This window comes from Eleutherodactylus coqui, chromosome 10, assembly GCF_035609145.1.
Source record: "Eleutherodactylus coqui strain aEleCoq1 chromosome 10, aEleCoq1.hap1, whole genome shotgun sequence".
Lineage (NCBI taxonomy): Eukaryota > Metazoa > Chordata > Amphibia > Anura > Eleutherodactylidae > Eleutherodactylus > Eleutherodactylus coqui.
Window position 1 is genome coordinate 76,390,849 of NC_089846.1, and position 22,904 is coordinate 76,413,752.

Here is a 22,904-nt window from a genome sequence, read left to right on the forward strand (position 1 = left end):
AGCACCGCAACCCGTCAGCCTAGACATCTGTTATCTACCATGCAAATCATCCCCTATGAATGGGTTATTATATGTACCATTCATGTAATCCGCAACGAATGGGTTATTAAGTTTATAGGATGAGCTAATGTTAAGTGTAGCCTGCTAGGTTAACCTGCTGTTATATATCAATCATGTAAATAAAGAAGTTAATATATTGAAAGAAAAAACAGACTAATGTATAGTTTTATAAAAGCTTTATTGAGAGCGCCGAATATATAAACTTGCGCTGTAAGAAAGAAAAAAAAAATATAGAATATAGTTATTACATAAAGGAATGCATAAGAATGATTACATAGATGTGTATAACACTGTATAATGTTAAAAGAAATATAGTTACATTTTTACAATCTTTTACAAAGGTAGCCACGACATGGGGAGCACTGGTGTCAGTCGCTTTTTTGGCAATAGGCTCCCCTGGGTTATTCCGTGTGGAGATGGGGAGAAAGTCAGGATTTTGTTTTTGGGGGTACCAGTCGCAAAGCCGGGAGCCGAGCCTGTTTTCAAATCCTGGAGAATTTCTCTAGTACTGTGGCTGCCAATGACCGTAGAAGGCATATTAACTTCGGCCAACGCTCGCATAAAAATGTCCCAGCCCAGAGGGTGATTTTTCTTGGTAGCGCTACGGCTCTGCGTAGCATGGCGGATCAAGTCCAAAATGTTTGACCCAGTAACCGGATCACCTTTATAAACAAACTCGTCGCGCAAATTCCACGATGTAATATCAGCATTCTGCGACAGTCTGTTTAGCAAAAGCTCAGCATTTTTTTTGAACCGTGGATTGACATGGCTCACAATTTCATGAATAGTATTTCTATTATCAGGAGATGTATTTGACACTTGCTGATGATCAGCGCCACCCGAGGTTACGAGGTTTAAAGTTGTTAGCTCTTTTGAGTCCTGTTTAGCGTGTACCAAGTATCTTTGTAAAACATCTGTGTATTTTTTAATTTTCACATCATCAGGAATGTCACTACGTTGTAAAATCGAGCTAATTTCATCATCAAGGCGATGTATAGTCGTCTGTCGTATGCTCGGAGTCGTTGTAGCGGATTGTCTTATCTTGTTAAGTTCGTGTTTAGGGACCAAGTACATTTTCTCTGCATGGTCCATTATCGATTGGCAAGCAGACTCGTAATTATTGGGATTGCAAAACCCAAGAGCGATCCTATAAAACCGCCGGCCTGATTCACTATACGCTTCTTTTTCTTAATGGCCAGTGTTTTATCACCCAGGCGCCTTATAGCACTTCGCCATTTTTTTAGTATCTTTTTCTGACGCGGTTTCAGAGGTATCCGACCTTTTAAAATATTTAATGCGATCTCAGCTATGGCTGTAATCAGATCGCTGCTCGCGTCGCGTAAAATAGATTTTCTTACGGCCGGTTTCGCTTTCACTAGGCTTTTTAAGAGAGCCCAATTACGACGAATTCTCTCAGACATCCTGTCGGACCAATGCGCTCAGAATAAAATAAGTCGCGAAAAAGACAAACTCACTTTTTAGAAGCATTTTTCTTGGGGATGTACACAGCTGGTAAAGCAGGAGGAAACAAACCCGTTCTCAAACGGTGCTCCTCGGGTGTGTTGGCTCTTAAGTCAACTAGCAGATATCCGTAAGGAGCACTCGTGGCATCCTCAAAAGCTTCTAAGAAGAAGCGCGTCTGACCCGGATACATCTGTCTAGCCAGCGTGACAATTTGAAGCCGGTCACGCCGATTTTTAAACAGTACAATATAATTACTGTTAAGGCTGATAGTGCGGCTCTTTTTACCTTGACAAAATATGTTCTGTACAAGGTACAAAATGCTCAGATTTCTGTGGTGTACATACTTGGTAAACGCTTTCTCTATTTCATTGTTCTCGTTGGCACTCTCCATGAGATCATCAACAACGGTCAAATTTACCTTATCAGGCGGGAATAAGTCATCATCTATAAAAGTCTGAGGTAGTCCTTCTATAAATCTAATGTTGGAAAAAGAGGCGGAAAGTTCATCATAAAGCGGTTGCCAACACGAATGAAAAAACACAATGTTAGTGGGGATATGAGATATATGCGTTGCAGAGTTAAGTAACAATTGCTTAACAAAGTAACTTTTCCCAGAGTTAGACGGACCGGCTAAAATACAAGAGAAGGGGTGTTGCAATCGTGTGTCCATCATACAACCGTTAACACTGTGATGTTATAGTGTGAATTCGTCTAATAGTCGTCTCCTCACACGATCTTGCGGATTGCGTGGCGTTAATGCTGAGCTGATCCGGTAGTACGTATTCCTTACAGATCCTAGTTAGGAGAAGAAGCAGTTATCTCCGACATATAATTACGCCAACACGCCACAAAATCAAACAATATTACGGGTTTGCATGTCTGGGTGTATTTGCTTACTTTATGATCTAATAACCGTAAGGGAGAGTGGTAAAATCATCTAGTAGATACCTCTTTGTATAAACACACCTCTGTGTTTTTTGTAGCGGCCTTGTTTCGATATCCCAATACTTTTTATCTCTCACAAAGCCTGGCTGCTCTACGGTGATGGTCTTTTGTGTTTCAGGGTCGCTGTTACGTTGATAATCCAGAACCAGATCTTTCAGACTGTCAAAATTTACGACCTGAGTGGCTGACGTATTTAAAGTTATACCTTTAACTTTTAACACTGTTTTACCAGTGTTCAACTTGTACCCGTAGGTTTTGGGACCAGCAGATACAAACTCTGTTATGTGTGTATCATCGGGGATCTCGCTGGTCAATTCCCCCAGATAGTCGCCTAACGGCGGGTTCCAATCGCCTTCACGGTGTACAAACATGACAGAGTCTGTGTCATGATAAAGGCATCGTTCCTGCAGTCTATCCAGAAGAGAGTAGAGCTCTAGGCGTGCGTAGGCTGTTGTAAAACAAGCTATAAAGATGTTTGTGTTTTTGTTGACCGTGTGATGCTCTTTGGCGTATTTCCACGTGACATTGGCTGTTTCGTCATCAATGAAATTTAGACCTGAAATTTCGTACTGTGGTAGAAACACATACTCAAAGAGTTTATCAGGGTCAGTCACGATGTTGGTACACGGAAGGTTTGATTTCTGCGCAAACTTTCCCCACAAGGAGTTTAAGAAAAGCTTGGAGATTTGGCGTTTAGCAGGGTTTACGCCTATTTCCTCCTTACGCAATTGAACACCTTCTTTTTGAAGAAAGGAGTCAATATACGCATTTTTCTTATCATCGTCCGTGCACCAACTCGGGAAGCCTGAAGCCTCCTGCTTATCCCTAAGATGCAACTCGATGTAAGACGCGAATAGATTATCCGATGTTTCTGGAAAGTGCCAGATTTCGTAGGTGTGTGCTATCCTGTAACCTTTCTCTACAGCCATCTCGAGTTCTATCGTACACCAAGTGCCAACGATAGACCTCTCTTCATCAGTATGACTACAGGGATCGCTCAGTGAATTTAAAGCGCAAGTGTAACACAGCGGAAACATCAACTTATGATTCATTTTCACCGGTAGCACCGGGAAAAATAAATCGCGAGGCGGGTACACTTTAACTTTTGCGATACCAAAGTAATTTTTGATGTAAGTAAAATCTTCATAAATAATCGTCGGGTGACCTATAGGGTACGTCTTTGTTTTGTTGATGAAAGGATATAGACTAGTGAAATCATAATAATTTATCGTCTCGCCATCGGCCAGCCTGTGATATAGCTTTATCGCGTTAGTTCGACCGCCGTAAAGAGCGTCACGCGGCTCTAGCGGTACTGGGAACTGCATTTTAAGAAGAAAAGCCTGAAGGTCTGAATTGGTCTCAATCATTTCACGCCATTCATGCTCCCATAAGACGCGTAAAGTGTACCCCTGCTGTTGTAAATAGCGCATTTTAGCTAAAGATGCCTGGTATAGTTGGCTGTATGTCGTTTTTGTGACGTTATTTTGCGCGTTTGCGCTAAAACAGACGCCACAGCCGTGAAAAAAACAGCCATTAAACTCGAAAGCGATATGGCGCCCGTCAACATACGCGTAACCGTCTAAATAATAGTTGCCGACCTTTTTTTCGCCGCCTCTCAGCGCGTGCTGTATGACTATGTTTTCACTGTGAGACACGTACATCAACCACTGAATAGCTGGCGTTGAGTACCTTTTTTTGGCCTTATGATAATTATCAGAGGGCACAACAGCTATAGTGTCTTTAGGTAAGAACTTAAACCTGTATATAGCCATACAGACAGACGCGAGAGTGATGTGTTGGAACGGGTCAACGCAATAAGTCACAGTAACGTTTTTCCTTTTTTCTGTACAATACCTTCTAACCTTTTTCTTGGCCATGTCCATTATCCGGTCTCTATAACGCTCACAGGATTTCCGCAATACTTCAACATCCTGCTTACAATAGGCCTTCAACTCTGCATTAAAATCAAAAGTACAATCCTTTTGCGATTCATACCACTCCATGAACTCTTTTCGGTCATCAGGCATCATATACTCTGGGCCGTAATATTTAGCATCAGGTATGGGGCCGACATAATTCTGGTTTTCTTTAGTATTGAAAAAGTGAGGGAAATGTCCCTTGCCCCCTGAAAAACCCATAGCCTGAGGCAGCTTGCTAAGCTTCATGGGAATGAAGTTAAGCGAGTCTATGAACCGCAAGTTCATCGACGGTACCGTCACACACAGAAGGCGGCCGCCTTGAGTGATCATATCTATTTGAATCTTCTCAATTATCAATTGTTTGACTATGAAATACGAATCATATCGCCCGGCATTGTGGGCAATAAATGTGCAATCTTCAAAAGCGCCGCTGAGAAAAAAATTAACAAAATCGCGAGTACAAAAATCGCCCTTAAACTCCCAAGACACTGACCCGTGCAGCGGGGTGGCAAAAATAAAATTTGGAATGTGTTTACCTGTATCCTGTTGGCACTCAAAGTCGTAGATAATATACGTCGACGCATCTTCATCTGGTCCCCCTTGGTAAGGCTGCATGTAACACTCATGTTTGTCAAATTTCACCACGTTGGCTTTACAGATGTTACAGCGGAGCCCCTTGCATTCGTGAGGCTCAGAGCCTTTAACCACATAGCGGTAACAACTATCACAAAAGATTTTAGTCTTGCAAAACGCTTTATTCGCCGCAGCAAGGACCCTGTGTCGGTCTAAACAATCGGATGAGCGACAAAACACGCGACAACTGGAACAACGGTATATCGATTCTGCGGTCTCGACACACGATTCTGATTGACAAGCCTTGCAAAAATACTGACACGAGTGATTATTTTTGTGGTGGAAAACAGAACTACAATGATCACAAAAGTAATTTGCACCGATAAAGGCTTTTATATTCGTAATCCCGTAATAATGATCATCATGGTGAAGAATGTATACAACATTCCCACCAGATGTTTTGCCGGTGTGAAAATAACGCCAATCACCGCGATTGTGGTATAAAACCCTTATGGTTATCCCCAGGTGTTTCTCGAATGCCTCGATATCGCTAAAACTCACTAACTGATTGTCGGGAATGTCCAATTCGCGATGTAATTCTCTAGCACGCGCCAATAAAACACTATCATCGGGAGACCCCTTCTCTAACAGTGCGAATAGGCTGGCGGCTAAGCAGAGGTTAGAGTCGTAATTGTTAAAATCAAACAGCCAGCGTTTTTTCTGCTTGATGATCTGTGTGTAAAGTATTGATTTTAACCGTCTGCGATGTCTTCCACCGCCGCGCCTATTCCGCACTATTAGCACTCTGAGAGTCAGAAATTCACCAGCTAAACACTCCGCATTACTCTGTAATGCATTGGCCACAGCATTTAAGAAACTCTCAGCGTTAAAATCATCCCGAGCCTGTTTTAGGGAATAAATAGGATCCAACCATCGACCGCCATCGATCCTCAGCTGTATAAAATCACCGGGTTGTATATCTCGTCTGATTCTGTCGAGCAAAGACTGAACGACACCGTGAACAGCATTAATCGCACCAATAAAAGATTGTATCCTATGCAGATTTGCAAAGCTGAAATGATCAATGTGCTCCACGGCATTGAAGTGACCAACTTCACGCCGTATATGGAATAAATGCTGTAAAAACACAGAAGCGTCAGCAGGTTGCTCAACACGATCAAACGGTATACGCTCTTGTTCCTGCGGGGGGATCAGCGGTGAGGGTTCATTATTTACAGATGGATTGGGCATGTCTGGAATCTGTGCGGTATGTGGAGCTGAATCAGATCTATCTGGGGGTGCGTCAGGGTTTTGTGGGGAAACTCTGGTTTGTCTCTTTCTGCGTCTTCTGGCGGATTCCCTTCTTGCGGCCATATACAACATTTTTATGGCTTTTTTAACAGACTTTGCTCTACGCCAAACACAACCTCTGTTAGAACACTGTTTCTTCAGACCTCCTCCGACCATAGATAGTCATAAGGTGGGGGGCTGGTGGGGCTCCGTAATAGCGAGCGCGTTGGAAATCTTTCGCAACTTTACAACTAGTTTTAAAAGTTCATCGTTACTAAGGGGCTCTACAGGTGCGTGCTCTAGTTCTGATTGCCTCGTCCTCACTTGGGAAACTATAGTGAGACATTCTGATGCTTTAGCGGCCCATTCTGATGCCTTAGCGCTACATTCTGATGCCTTAGCGATAACGCCGTCACATAGAATCTGTATCGTATTTTTCATCTGTATCTGTCGCGTCACAAAGTGACGGTAAACAGGATCGTTAAGGTTTCTCAGTGTTGGCGATCTTTTTGAAACTTGATACTCATCAGATGATTTTCTCTTTCTGTGAGATGAAGTGGTGTGTGGTGAGGTAACTAGCGACTGCTGAGTATCAACACATGTTACTGCGCTAATACTAGCACTGTCTAGTTGGTGTTGTGTATCAGTTTGTGTTGCATTATGACAAACCCGAATATCATTTGACATTACGGCATGCGGCTTACCATTAGCGGAACCAGTGTTGCTGTCCCCAGGCTTTTCGGGCTCTTCCAAAACAGGGGATAGCGGTGTTTTTCTCACACAGTATCTCTCACGCTTCAATAAGTTGCGGCGATGTTTGACAGCAGTTGGTGTGGCGACGCGGTTGATGGTTATGTGTGGTTCTAGCGGCATCGGGTATCTCACGGATTCGCTGTGTGTCTGTAACACAGGGCTAGATGCATCCGCTGATACACTCGCATTTTCCACAGGGTTTAGCGTCAGGTTTGCCATCTCTAATGTTGTGTTTTCCCCAGCGATGACACAAGTATTCTCTGGAAGGAAGAAAAGAAAAAACACAATAAAAAAATGTGTAACGCTGTTGATGAATTACGCGGGATTTACGCATGTAACATCCGTACTATAATTGAACATTCGCTCAAATTGTTGCAAGCATCTTACCGATGACGCTTTGACCGGAGTCCCCCGACTGGCTCCCATGCGCAACCGATATAGGTGATAGCACCACCATTCTCACGCATCCGTTTTGCTGTCTTAGTGGACTCCATGGGTGATTGGCGTGTCCCAGCGACTGCGCTGGTCTTTCGTGATTTACGGATTCATTTACATCTGTAGCATCTGTATTGAGACAACGTTTATTTAGCATAACACATAACAACAATTGCGTAAACAAAACAACGCATACGGTGTGATAAATCCTACCGTTGGCAGACTGTGAGAAACAATCGAATAGCGCTGGGTCAAAAGTTTCGCTGATGTCATCCCAGTTCTCTACTTTATACAGCAAATGATAAAAAAAAAAAAAAACAAAAAAAAAGGGTAAAATTAACGTATTTTTAAAAAATGTAGCCTTAACGGATAGCTATACGAAATCAAGTGCGTAAACGCCGCATACCTACCGATTTGGGTGGTAGTAAATCCAAGGGGGGAATGATCGACACCCTGACTTTCCATCTGAAAATGCATAGAGAATTACTACAGCAAAAAAATAAATAAATAAATAAATAAAAAAAATAAAAAATAAAAAAAATAAAAAAATAAATAAAAAATAAAAACTGATTTCTAGCACCGCTGCTGTTCGTTAGAAGGTTCGTCATTTAAAAATATTGGTCATGCATCTTTACTGATAGACTAAGGTGTCGTAGAAATATTACTGATCCGTATATTAAATACACACATATAATATATTAATTTGATACAGTAATATTATTACGTTATTAATAAGCATTATAATGATTAAAACTATAGCAAAAGACTAGTATATTGCACACATAGTAAGGTTAGCAAAATTATAAACATATATATATATATATATATATATTTATATATAATGTTTAATACAACAATATTAATAATCTGCTATAATTAAAAATAAAACACATCTAATGTAACGCGATAGTACATCATAAAACAATTAATGGGTACGGACATTAAAAATATACGGTATTAATAAGCATTCTAATAGTTAAAAACAAAGTGACATATTAGTAAAATGCGCACACAGTAAGACTAATATTACGCTATATACATAATTAAAGACAGTATGTATTCAAAATATATGTAATCAACTATACTAATTAAACATAGATCTATTGTAATGCACTAATTTATGTATGCAGTTATTAAACGTACGTATATCAAATACATGAATATTAATAATTACGTTAATACGTCAATATAATACGATAATAAAACAATGTTTTCAATATTACGCTATATGCATAATTAAAGTCAGGCTGTATTAAAAAATATATATATATAATCACCTATACTAATTAAACATAGATCTATTGTAATGCACTAATTTATGCATGCATTTTATTAACCGTACGTATATCAAATACGTGAATATTAATAATTATGCTAATACGTTAATATAATACGGTAATAAAAACAATGTTTATCCTTATACACTAATGCAAAATAAAAAGATAAAAACAATGTATTACCTTTATTGCAATGCTTTGTGAAGGGCTGGAGGCGATGAACCCGAGTTCAGTAGATGGACACAGATGTTTTCTGGCTCTGTAAAGAAGACGGGGCTGACTGGCTCGTGAGCTGCCTTAACTGAGTTAAGGACAGTTATATGCGCGGCTCTCAGCAGCCCGGCGGGCAAGTCCAGACAAATTCCTCAACAGGTGTTTCTAGTTGTTTACAAATACCCCCCTTGTCCCACACGTCTCAATAGGCACTTTTCTTTTTTTTTTTTTTCACAGGGTAAATAATCACTTCTGAGACACAGCCTCTTGGTTTTATTGATCCTATAAGTATCAGGATGTATGAGACAATCGGTCATAATGTGTCAAACTTCAGTTAGTGTTACGTTAGACCGTTCAGCTGGCAGAAGGCTTAAACTTACTTAGCTAGTGTCACGGTAAATTAGCCATATGTCTAACGGATTTAATCTCTCAATAGCCTCTTTTTTCACAGGGTAAATAATTAGTTCTGTGACATAGCCTCTTGATTTTATTGATCCTATAAGTATCAGGATGTATGAGACAGCCGGTCATAATGTGTCATACTTCAGCTGGTGTCACGGTAAATTAGCCATATATCTAATATCCTAAATCCTTCATTCGTCAACACAATGAAACTTTGTAAATGCTATGCTAAGTTAAATATACGAGATACTTTATTTAAAAATAAAAAAAGCAGAAAGTGATTAAAGTGTCCAGGTTTCTACGTGCTGTAATCAGTTGATTTAAAATCTACGAATGGTAGAATCAAAGCGGACTAGATTTATAAAAAGTTAGGAGCTAATTAAACCGCTGCATCCCCACTCTTGATGCATAATTACCACTATGGTCGCTTCAGGGGATGCACGTCGGTTACAGCGCCAATATTTTACACCATCCAGCGCCGGTTCTTATGCCGGAATTCAAAAATTGCATAAGGCACTTAAGGGGATAAACCAACGCAAAATTACAGAATGGCTGCAAAAGATTAATTGTTATACCCTTCACAAGCCGATCAGAAAGAAATTTGCTAGAAACAAAATAATCGCTGCTGATATAGATTCGCTCTGGGAATCTGACCTCGTGTGTTTAATGCAATACTCTAAAGAAAATGACGGCATAAGATACATTTTAACGGTTATAGATGTTTTATCAAAATATGCTTGGTGCGTCGGATTATCATCTAAATCGGGATCAAGCGTCGCCAGAGCCTTCGAGCTGATATTTGAGAATAGCGATCGCGTACCTCGAAAAATACGCACCGATCGCGGGAAAGAATTCATGAATCAACACATGAAGCGCCTTTGTAAAAGATACAACATACACCATTACTTTACAAGCAACAACGTAAAGGCTGCGGTGGTTGAACGTTTTAACCGCACTTTAAAATCACGAATGTGGCGTTATCTCACCCATCATAACACATTTCGCTATATCGATATTTTACCAGCCCTGGTATACAGTTATAACCGAACTTACCACCGTATTATCCGATGTCGACCTGTGGATGTCACTAAAAAGAACTCCTTAACAATTTGGCGAAATATCTACAGCGATATTCTGAACTCAAAGCATGAAAAGACTTCTTTACAAATAGGCGATCATGTGAGGATTTCTCAACATAAAGGAACATTTACGAAAGGCTATGAGCAAACTTACACTGATGAAATTTTCGTCATAGAGTCTATTAATACGCGATTTCAAAAACCGCTATATAAATTAATCGATCTGAACGGCGAAGCTATAGAGGGGTCGTTTTATAAAGAGGAAATACAGCAGGTACCCGCTGACGAGAACCGTGTCTATAGGATCGAGAAAATATTAAAGAAGAGGCGCATCCGCGGAACGGTGCATTATTTTGTGAAGTGGCTCGGGTACCCTACAAAATTTAACAGCTGGGTCGCTGAAAATCAACTGTCACCCGCATAGAGCATGGAGTCGGGCTCTTTTTATATAACTCTTCCTAGTAATGCGTCGTCCAGAATCTACCCCGAAAACTCAATTTCTAATTACACTACGAAACTAGCGAAGCCGATTCACCTCTCGGGCGCTTACGATGTGGCGCTAACTGAAATTCAGTACCCGCACACATGGGACACGATTGCGCCAACTGAGGGAAACTTTTTCGTGGCTAAAAATGGAAGTACTTACAATGAGTATTTTATCAAATCGGGTTTTTACGCCTCGTTAACAGATTTGACGCGCACGATAAATGACAGAATTGAGGGTTTAAGGCTAACAAACGAGCTCTTCAAGCTACGCTATGATGAAGTAAAAAGAATTGTTACAGTTACCGACTCTCCAACGCTACACTTTGCTCCGGGTCATAAGTTGTCCGTTCTGCTAGGCCTGCCTGAATATAACCCTGCTTTACCTGGGGATATCGCGGACAAGAAGCGGCATTTTGCGGACATAAAAGGTGGATTTTATACATTGTATATCTATAGTGATATAATTGATCACCAGATTGTAGGAAATAATTACGTCCAATTACTACGAACGGTCGAAATCACCGGTAAAAACAGCGACATTGTCACAATTCACTACAATCGCCCTGATTACGTGTCGGTGTGTAAACAACATTTTGACACGATTACAATCTCGATTTTATCAGACCAGAACACGCCTGTTAAATTCAAGTACGGGAAAAGTATAGTGCGATTACACTTTAGACCGCGTAACGGTTCGCAGCATTAAAACATGTTGTCTCAGCGGGTGTACGGTGATCCTACGCTCTACGTGAAACATTATTTGGCACAGAGTGGAAATGGAAAAATAGACGGATTTCACGGAGACGAGTATATGAATGGCGCTGGAATTGGCGGTGTCTTCAGGTCACTCTTCCGGAGGGCCTTGCCTCTTTTCAGAAAAGGTCTAGAATTAGTAAAGCCTCATGTAAAGACGGCTGTCAAAAATATCGCTACAGATGCAGTCACTTCTGTTTCCTCGGCTGTTTTGGACAGACTCAATCAGTCGCGTCAAGAACAGCAAGGCTCCGGACTTGTTTCTGTTGTAAAAAACCCCCGTAAAAGAAAAAGGCGAATCGTTGCACGATTTCACCCGCTCCTCATGGATAAGACTCCTTCACGCAAAAGACGACGCCGTCAGAAACCCGCTAGACGCGCAGCAGACGACATCTTTTAATTCTCTAACATGGCGTTCATACACGACGGATCTGTAGAGTGCACTAAATCTGAGTTGGATATTTTCACCATACCGCCAACGCAGACAAGTATTGAAAAATCTTTATTTGTTGAAGTCCTGCCTATCGCGGCCCTCACTGACAACACGCCGTTGGAATTCTTCATATCGGGTAGCGGCGAATATTACTACGACTTAAATAACACCCTCCTGCACTTAACCTGTCGTATAGTTAAACAAGATAACACACCCATCGCCGATGGTGCACGTGTGGGCTTTATTAATTACCCAATAGCCACACTTTTTAACCAAGTGGACATCACATTGGGGGATCGACTAATCTCACAATCCGATAATCTTTATAGCTATAGAGCGTTCATCGAGACAATTTTAAATTATAGTGGTCAAACGCTCGCATCCCAATTTACAGCAGGCCTGTTTTACAAGGATTCGGCGGGTCACCACCATGAAAGGACACTCGACGGTCTAAATGTAGGCTTCGCTAAAAGAGCTGCAGCAACACATCGCTCTAAAACTGTGGAGCTTCTGGGGCCTATTTATGGTGATATATTTAACCAACCGAAACTTATCTTGAACGGTCTGGATTTAAAGATAAAACTGACAAGGAATAAAGACTCGTTCTGCTTGATGGCAGCAGACCCTGATGGATTTAAAGTTCAAATCCTTCATGCTTCAATTTTCATCAAGAGAGTACAAGTATCCCCAGCCGTCCGCATAGGCCACAGCCAGGCGCTACTAGCAACCACCGCTAAATATACTTTGGATAGGACGAATCTCAAAGTCTTCAGCATAGCAATCGGAAGCCGTATAGCAACCCATGAAAATTTGTTCCTGGGTCAAATACCTAAAACTGTGATATTAGCCTTTGTGGACAATGAAGCCTTTAGCGGTAGCTTCCAAAAAAATCCTCTCTGTTTTCACCATTATTCCGTAAACCACGCGGCCTTGTATCTGGATGGTCAACAGATTCCGGCCAGGCCTTTTCAGCCTGATTTTGAGGCCGAATTAGCTATTAGGGAATATATGGCTCTCGTGCATATCTCTGGAAAGCAGCGAGCAGACAACTCGATTTCGATTGACAGAAATGAGTTCGTTAGCGGATACACATTTTTTGCATTCGATCTGTCACCGGACATGGAGCCCGGGACGCACTTCTCGCTCGTTAAAACCGGGAACCTGCGTGCGGAAGTACGCTTCTCAGTCCCTACCCCTCACACGGTTAACATGCTTGTCTACGCGTCAAGTCCCGCTATTCTGGAAATAAATCACAGAAGAGAAGTTCTGTACGATTACAATTAAATTATGAACACACTTCAACTCACGAATCTCCTTAAATCCGATCGTTATACTTCGCAAATTTTTGCTGGCGTATACCCGAGTGACTTCCTACCCCAATTCGCTGTGGATAAAAGACCATCGGCTTATATAATTAATACTGATGATTCAACTCAGCGAGGACGACACTGGGTGTTAATTGTACTATATGACTCGGAGAGAGCGGTCTTTTTTGATAGTTATGGCCTAGCACCGGATAGTCCCATTTTTCCCGAGGCTTTTATAGAGTTTTTAAAAAGAAACTGCTCTAGGTACATATATCAGGATAACCAAATTCAGGATACCGACAGTGTATTTTGTGGGCATTACTGTGTGTTTGTATTATATTACATAGCCCGTGGGTTATCTTATGAGAGTGTTTTACGTTTCTTTACGCCAGATTTTAAAAAAAATGATAATTTTGTAAACCAATTTATAAAAGATAAGTTTTGTGACCGTCATTACAGATGTCGGATACCGTGTGTTTTCAATATGATCTGTGCATCTTTATATAATCGTTAATTACATGGAGTATAATAAAATAGAGAGATAGACACCTGTGTTAACTGTTAACAGCGTAATCTTTGATTCTTAGTGTGTAATAATAGACATCATCTTTCATCACTATACTGACACACTTCCCGAGTTGGAACTAATTAGCTACTGATTGTAAAAAAGGCGTAACTAATTCAAGCCACATCCCGTTCATTGTCACACACCCACATCCGGTGGGCCTAGACATAAGTGATAGTCAGCTGATCACACTAATGTGAGCTTCTCGAAGTCAGCATACAGAAATCATTGACGGATGCCCCATCTAGTTCAAAGTTGCGTGTTACACTAAAGCGACCTATTGAACTCAGCGAGAGGAATCATACCAAGACTCAGCTCGTGGCTAAACCGAGGTGGTAAAGACTTTAATATGGAGTCAGACTACGCTATTCCATCCGTGTATGCTGCCGACCGTTCGCGTTATGAAGCTGAAATAGCTGATGTCATTCGCCGTTGGGACCTTCCGCACTCGTGCAAGAAAAACACGGAGCGATTGCTGGCCGCTCTACTCAATCACCGGAATATTATCACATGGAACGATAAGCACGAATTGGTATATAAAAATACCGTAATTCACGGAACTAATTTCCCAGCGTTGATCAGACATACGACGCAGAGTCACACCTTCGTGAGAAGAAGTATACCTTTGGGATGGAACATTTTTATGCATGCAATAGCGGAGGCTAATGTACCTAGCGATGTCGCTGGAGACGCCAGTACTCGCGAGTTGGTGGATTCTTTGAAGATGGATTTTTTAATAAAGTCCATGATGGATCTAAAACTTTAACTCGGAGAGACTTTTGAACTGTTACTTCCCTCAAACAAAACATTTTGGACTTGATCCGCCATGCTACGCAGAGCCGTAGCGTTACCAAGAAAAATCACCCTCTGGGCTGGGACATTTTTATGCGAGCGTTGGCCGAAGTTAATATGCCTTCTACGGTCATTGGCAGCCACAGTACTAGAGAAATTCTCCAGGATTTGAAAACAGGCTCGGCTCCCGGCTTTGCGACTGGTACCCCCAAAAACAAAATCCTGACTTTCTCCCCATCTCCACACGGAATAACCCAGGGGAGCCTATTGCCAAAAAAGCGACTGACACCAGTGCTCCCCATGTCGTGGCTACCTTTGTAAAAGATTGTAAAAATGTAACTATATTTCTTTTAACATTATACAGTGTTATACACATCTATGTAATCATTCTTATGCATTCCTTTATGTAATAACTATATTCTATATTTTTTTTTTCTTTCTTACAGCGCAAGTTTATATATTCGGCGCTCTCAATAAAGCTTTTATAAAACTATACATTAGTCTGTTTTTTCTTTCAATATATTAACTTCTTTATTTACATGATTGATATATAACAGCAGGTTAACCTAGCAGGCTACACTTAACATTAGCTCATCCTATAAACTTAATAACCCATTCGTTGCGGATTACATGAATGGTACATATAATAACCCATTCATAGGGGATGATTTGCATGGTAGATAACAGATGTCTAGGCTGACGGGTTGCGGTGCTGAAAAAATCTGTTAGCGGCTTGAAATGCATTCTATATATTAACCCATTATACTCATAAGTCGAGCTGGTTGGTAAATAACAACCAAGACAAAACTATACATATAAAAAAGCCCATGATTATCATGACACACACTGTATTCTAAAGTGTGTCTCGTGATGCGTCACAGGCTTAGAATACGGGTGGGGGCCCCTGATACACGTCACAGGCGGACAGCTGCTGTGACGAAGGGCTGGAGGGTCAAAGGTCCTGGGAAAGGGGCGTGGCACCTGTCACTTTCCAAAAGTGGGCGGCTTGACATAAGGTGTGTACTCTTACTACTTATATATGCTGCATACGGTGTCTGTCTGGTTTTTCATCTCACCATTTTAAAAAATTGAAGCAAAATACTTAAGGCCTACCACTTGACTTTGGCCACTTGACTGGTTTTGCATTGTGGATTCCAGTAGCTCAGTCATACGCACCTAGGCCTGACTAGAGACTTGCGCATAATTGTTTCCTGGCTCTGCTGTGCGTTCCGTAAGCGAAGTCAGCCTCCAACCACAGGCCAATAAGCGGCACATTTAATTTCAGCGTTCTATTTATGCTCTACTCGTAATACACCATGCTGAGGGGTAGGGGTAGGCCTAGAGGACATGCTCCCCCTATACTGCTGCTAGTGATATGTTACTGGGGCCTGTCTAGACTGCAACTGCTACTGAAATGGAACTAATACTGTGCTCCCCCTATACTGCTGCTAGTGATATGTTACTGGGGCCTGTCTAGACTGCTACTACTACTCAAATGGAACTAATACTATGCTCCCCCTATACTGCTGCTAGTGATATGTTACTGGGGCCTGTCTAGACTGCTACTACTACTGAAATTGAACTAATACTGTGCTCCCCCTATACTGCTGCTTAGGAATTGTTACTGGGGCCTGTCTTGACTGCTACTATTACTGAAATGGGCGGTTGGGCAGCATGTTACCCAGGAGAAGTGGCAGCGGAGTGTCATGCAGGCAGTGATTGTGCTTTGTTGGAGGTAGTGTGGTGCTTAGCTAGGGTATGCCTTGCTAATGAGGGTTTTTCAGAAGTAAAAATTGTTGGGGGTGGGGCACTCTTGCCGCTATTGTGGCTTAATAGTGGGACCTGGGAACTTGAGATGCAGCCCAACATGTTGCCCCTCGCCTGTCCTATCCGTTTCTGTGTCGTTACCATCACTTTCTTGAATTTCCCAGATTTTCACAAATGATAACCTTAGTGGAGCATAGGTCCCATACAAAAATACTCGGGTCGCCCATTGACTTCAATGGGGTTCGTTACTCGAAACGAACCCTCGAGCATCGCGGAAAGTTCGACTCGAGTAACGAGCACCCGAGCATTTTGGTGCTCGCTCATCACTAGTTTTGACATAGGGCTTGTTTTGGCTAATATACTATGTTATTATGTTACGGGTTGCCTTTTGAATAAATATGGTTTATATAAGGGATAAATTTAGTCTTATGAGGTAACGAAACAGATGAAGGTCTGAAATACATAGAGATGGTTGAATTGGAGAATAGAAAGAAGTATATATGGTGGGACAGACAGGTGGATAACGCTCTACTTTTGGGTGAGTGAATACAGTGAATGGAGGTATTAGTATAAGCACTGGAAGGTATGATAGTAAGGAGGCGACCAGGAGTCTTTTATAAAGATCAAACGCTGGTTGAACGTTATGTTAGAAGAAGATAGCTCCAATGGAGTGGTGGGATGTCACAGAGGAAGAATATGTGCATAGCGGTGAAAATCTGACCAAGATGTCTCTCACATTGCGCATACTAGATAAAGTGGTACTTGTATGCATTAAGCCAAATATGATAATAGGCCACATATAGCCACATATTGATCATAATCCGTGATAGACAGTAATGAGTTGTAACTATTTTCAAAGGAAATTTCCAAAGAAAAAAACCTGAGCAATGCATGATGGGAGAGAGATGATGGTTTCCTGACATAACAGCATACTGGGGACAGTGGTCAAAGAAACAAAAAGATGGAAGTTGAACACTATGACACTAAACACCATGATGTTTCCAGAAAGAGTGGTAAGTGAGAGGAAAGAATATGAAGAGCAAAAAACGGAGCATCGTTGGAGCTGAAAACAAAGAATTCTCTAGGTGGAGTGAGGATGAGGTGTGACGATGGAGGTCCTGTTAAGTAGTCATTCTCCTTTACAGGACCTCTATATTCTTATATGGTATTTAGGTTCTATTCAAATCCCTTTAATGGGGTCTGCTGAATATATATGCTAGGACGTATATGTTAAATGAATACCTGTGACTGATGGTAAACATTGACATTCGTCCCCCATAGTGTCGCTCTAGCCTAATGTGGTGTAGTTTGTTATCAAAACAACTCTGCCCTCATGTGAATACATTGTGTAATTACACATTATGCCTTACACTCACTCATCATCACCATAGCATCTACAGGGAGGGCCACGGAAATGTAGCTCAACACCACAGTCTTATCAAAGCTTTTCAAAAGAAGATCTGTCTTTGTTGCCCCTAACACCCAATCACAGCGCAAGTTTCCTGTCTTATACTGTTCAAGTAAAATAAAAGCTGCGTTGTGATTGGTTGCTATGAACAATAAAAATGTTGGTGTGGAGCTGAGCTAATTTTCCGCACCCCCCCCCCCTGTAATACAGACTTGATTGCAATGTTGTTTATGGGAAAATATTTAATTAGGTGTGCTAAGAATAAAAGAAAAGCCTGTGAAGGCTTTTTAGAAATTCTGCCAGTTTCTACAAAAGTAGACCAGAGGGGCAACATGTAAAGGTACCTCCACAATGGTTTATCCTGATTAATTTGTGTACTGGAAATAGCTGACACCTTTGTATTATAGCTATTATCCCTAATTCCACTGAATAAGTTTCCTGAGCCTGGCGATTTATATATATACATTGCAGTTGCTGTTTTGGGACGGGTATTCTATTCTATATATATATATATATATATATATATGTATATATATATATATATATATATATATATATACTAGCTGATATACCCGGCTTCGCCCGAGTTAATTTGGTACTGGTGTTTATCTGGTGTTCACACGGAAAATCTTATGAAGTCGTGGTTACTTTAGAGATACCGGAAAAACATATTTTCACCATTTTGGGTCCCAACTCGATTATTCAATTCTATGCGCAAAAGAATTAGCGTCCAAATTTTACGTACGAAATGTAATTTTCCACTTTCCGGTGTCATAGAAACGTGAAATTTGGCACGAGCATTGATTATGTTATAAATAGGAAAAGTTAATGGGTCCCAACTCGATTATTCAATTCTAGCACAAAAGAATTAGCGTTGAAATTTTACGAACATAATCTAAATCTTTCACTTCCCAATGTCATAGAAACATGAAATTTGCCATAAGCATTAAATATGTCATAAATAGGAAAAGTTTATGGGTCCCAACTCGATTATTCAATTCTAGCACAAAAGAACTAGCATCGAAATTTTACGTACGGAATCTAATTCTCTCACTTCTTGGTGTCATAGAAACATGAAATTTGGAACGGGCATTGATTATGTCATAAATAGGAAAAGTTAATGGGTCCCACCTTGATTGTTTAATTCTAAGCGCAAAAGAATTAGCGTTTGAATTTTACGTACGAAATCTAATTCTCTCACTTCCCGATGTCATAGAAACTTGAAATTTGGCACGGGCATTGATTATGTCATAAATAGGAAAAGTTAATGGGTCCCAACTCGATTATTCAATTCTAAGTGCAAAAGAATTAGCGTCAAAATTTTACGTATGGAATCTAATTCTCTCCCTTGCTGATATCATTTTATATAAAGCAAACGTTGCATGGTTACCTGCCCGTGGTGTTTCCTGGGTAACGCAGAGAACTATGCAAAATGGTGAACATATGTTTTTCCGGTATCTCTAAAGTAACCACGACTTCATAAGATTTTCCATGTGAACACCAGATAAACACCAGCACCAAATTAACTTGCGAAGCCGGGTATATCAGCTAGTATATATATATATATATAATATATTTCTTTTCATTGGATACCATTAAATAAAATAGTCTATGGCGCTATCCTATCTCCTTGTTTTAAAACAAAATGCTGATGTATGCTGGCAGACGAAGGACAAGGAGACACTATTCTGGCCTTCATCTGGCTAATGTACCCTACAGAACATGATTAGCGTGTACGTTGAGAGCTCACCTTATGCACATGTTAAACATACTGTTCATTACAAAAGTGATGTGAACTTAGCCTAATAGTTTATTCAATTTTTCAGACTAGTCCTAGATTTAGGAAAGGTCTACTTGAGTTGTGCTGAAAGCATGGCTCCACTATTGAAGTCTAAATCTGTATATAATACGGTATCACCCGTTCACATCCAGAGCTGTACTGAGAATTCTCACTTGGGATCCATCCGAACAATGAAACCAAACATGCATTTAACGGCTTAACTGTGGTGCACCCAAAAGAAAACCTGGGTAATCATCCAAGGTATACTGTAGGTATCTGAAGAGATGGCCCATGGGATGGTGATGGACCAGCAACATCTCCACAATGTATATCTGAGGCAAGGAGACAAAGAACACGTAGGACCCTTGAGATACCAACACCAGTAATATTTATCAGCTGTTTGACACATCTCCCTTTAGCTGAACCATGGTTGTTTTAGACCATTAGATCTGGTACTGATTAGTAAACTTATAAATGTAATTAATATAAACACTAAACAACTGTATATTAAATTGTAAGGTCAATATTAATAGGTACATCATAAATATTCCACAAAAATATTATCTTATGATTTTTATACGCATTTAACATTTTTCTATACTTATATAGTAGCAGCGCAGTTCACAATGATGTGAGAATGACATTACTCACATCAGTCCTTGTTACCACTAGGGCTCAGCATATTAATTCCAAATTAACCTTTCCGTATGCGCTTTTGGAAGGAAGCCCACACAAACACAGGGAGAACATACAAACTCCATGCAAATGTTGTCCTTGCTCAGATTTGAACCCAGGATACCAGCCTGAAATGCAGCAGTGCCAACCACCGAACCATCTCTCCTACCGCATTGTATTACCTTCTTCAGAGCATTTTTGAATTCCTTGTTCCTCAAAGTATATATAAATGGGTTGAGCATTGGTGTTATCACACTGTAAGCAACGCTTACCACCCGATCATAGGCTGCAGAATAGAGGGAACTTGGGCGAAAGTACATGAAAATAACTGAGCTATAGAATAAGATGACGCCAGTTAAGTGGGAGAAACATGTAGAGAAAGTTCGAGAGGTGCTTTTGGAACTGCGTAGTTTTACCACCACACTAATGATGAGAACATAGGAACCCAGGATGAAAAACATGGGTCCCATGACTATGAGTGAGCCCTCAGCGAAGATGACCATTTGATGAGCAGATGTGTCTGTACAGGAAAGTAAGAACATGGCTGGGACATCACAGAAGTAGTGGGGGATGACCCAACCACAGTAAGGAAGGGTAGCGGTCATGACAGTATGCAGAGTTGCATTAAAACTCACTATAATCCATGAGGAGGTTAGAAGACTGATGCATGTCCTTTTGCTCATGATGCTTGTGTAATGCAATGGCTGACATATTGCAGCATATCTGTCTAAAGCCATGATGGCCAGCAGAAAGCTGTCCATGTTGCCCACCAACTGGAACATGAAGAGTTGAATGAAACAACCATGAAAGGAGATGGACAAGTCTTGGGAGAGCAGGCTAGAAAGAGCCCGGGGGACGGTGATAGAGGTCAGACAAATGTCTACAAAGGAAAGGTTCCCCAAGAAGAAGTACATTGGGCTGTAGAGTTGAGACTGAGTTGAGATGAGCATAAGGATTGTCATATTGCCCACAATACACAGAATGTAGGCTGCCATTAAAAAAATGAAAAGGGGCAGTCGCAGATTTGGCTTCTCTGAGAGTCCGAGGAGAGTGAAACTAATGGTGGTTTGATTCTTCACATCCATATTTTCAGAGTGCAAGATCTTAAGACTGGGGCAGCTAGTGGCTTGTATAGAATATGAGTTCTGGTTGAAGTAAATTCTCAAAAAGGATCCGTTCTGAAGGGTTTCATGATCCACAGATCATGGAATTTGGCGGTGAATGTTTCCATGGACGAATATCTACAAATATAAGAATCTTAGAGAATCAGATCTGTTATTTTCTTACATCCATAAAGCTAAAAAATGTGCTTTTTGCTCAACCTAAAAATTCAGGCAAAGATCTGTGGCAAGACAGTTGGGAACAGAGGAAGCCCCATGGACTAGAGCTACAGAGGCACCCAAAGTACTCATGGTACCCACATAGTTATCTTTTCTTTTCTATCATTATACACTGGAGATAACTAAGATAAGCGTGCAAGACTTTTTCAATTAATACCTAAAAACTGACTTACATGCCCTGCACCACAAATATTATATTTAAGACATTTTCTGCACCTCGCTCAATGAAGAAACATGGCTTATTAGAAAAGGAGTGTAGCTTTGAGGAAATTAGCCTAAATGTGACATCATATGCCATATTTGTACCAAAATTTTGGCACAAACATTTGCTGCAGACTAAGCTAATTTATAGGGGATATAAACGAAAACGAGATAGTTTAAGGTGCAAGCAAAGAATAAAGTCCTCAGTGTCTCCTGGTAAAGATGATTAGCCCTGGACAATCCACCTACAGCACAGAGCAAAAATACTGAGCCGGTTTATGGGCAAGGAATCTTGAAAAAATGATGTGACTTGGGTAAGAAAATAACTTCATTGTAACTTGGTTAAAAACTTGAGCTGCACATTCTAGATAAAAGACTTTCCTACTCGTTTCAAGCAATAGTAAACCCTTACCAAATTACAAATGATCTGAGTATTTTATATGCAGAGCATAATTTGGAAAAACAGGCATCAGAAAAATTCCACTGCAGGTTTTACATATCCACAGCTCCATAATTCAAATGGCCTCCCATGAGAGAAGCTTGTTCTGCCGATCCCCACCATGAAATGGGTGGTTTACTTTTTAATTGCCATAAGATATAAAGTGGAAACATTACCTGCATGTTGTTCTTTAAAATGTCGGGAAGCACCAGAGATGCTACATGTAAAAGTATTACTTGATGCTCCAGCTATATGTTCAGCTAATCTGTTTTTTAACTTGGGGTAGAAGTCATATCATTGATCTTGATTTTATATACCTTCAAAGTAACATCTGAAGAAAAACAGTTAGTCTTCCATACATATTGACCGTTACCGCAGTGGTTACCACCACATCTAAAAAAAACTGAATTCTGGTATAAATCAGTTAATAAATGTCCCTGACAGTGCAAAAGGGGAGAAGATCCCTTGTTGGTAAGCTCATCCTAATAGTCACCACATTAAAATCAACTAGAATGTAGGAAAGTGACTCCTTAAGTTGTTGTAAAACT

General features: G+C 40.6%; 2 protein-coding genes across 11 annotated transcripts; one reads left to right on the forward strand and one right to left on the reverse strand.

Moving 5' to 3' along the window:
• Positions 1–221: 221 nt before the first annotated feature.
• Positions 222–9,527, reverse strand: LOC136580626 (uncharacterized). 10 transcript variants are annotated; one of them, XM_066581337.1, is made up of 7 exons: positions 8,900–9,527; positions 7,850–7,925; positions 7,653–7,721; positions 7,392–7,568; positions 6,956–7,264; positions 2,473–4,423; positions 222–2,319 (listed from the first exon to the last, which is right to left on the reverse strand). In XM_066581337.1, exons 2-7 carry the CDS (start codon positions 7,914–7,916, stop codon positions 2,205–2,207), a joined length of 2,688 nt encoding a protein of 895 aa, XP_066437434.1. In that variant the 5' UTR covers positions 7,917–7,925; positions 8,900–9,527; the 3' UTR covers positions 222–2,204. The 10 variants fall into 10 exon arrangements, 9 of the variants coding, with proteins under 9 accessions (XP_066437434.1, XP_066437436.1, XP_066437433.1 ...); XM_066581339.1 differs by having other exon boundaries at positions 7,850–7,904; positions 8,900–9,525; XM_066581336.1 differs by having other exon boundaries at positions 7,653–7,724; positions 8,900–9,525.
• Positions 9,528–12,058: 2,531 nt separating this feature from the next.
• On the forward strand, positions 12,059–15,239 carry LOC136580627 (uncharacterized protein F54H12.2-like). Its single transcript, XM_066581341.1, has 2 exons — positions 12,059–15,081; positions 15,193–15,239. Exon 1 carries the CDS (start codon positions 12,059–12,061, stop codon positions 13,364–13,366), a length of 1,308 nt encoding a protein of 435 aa, XP_066437438.1. The 3' UTR covers positions 13,367–15,081; positions 15,193–15,239.
• The last annotated feature ends 7,665 nt before the right edge of the window (positions 15,240–22,904 follow it).

Coding starts and splice junctions, on each gene's coding strand:
- LOC136580626 (XM_066581332.1), bottom strand. CDS start 6,428: ATGGTCGGAGGAGGTCTGAAGAAACAGTGTTCTAACAGAGGTTGTGTT. Junction 2,320..2,472: donor AGGTGTGTTTATACAAAGAG/GTATCTACTAGA, acceptor TCTCCTAACTAG/GATCTGTAAGGAATACGTAC.
- LOC136580627 (XM_066581341.1), top strand. CDS start 12,059: ATGGCGTTCATACACGACGGATCTGTAGAGTGCACTAAATCTGAGTTG.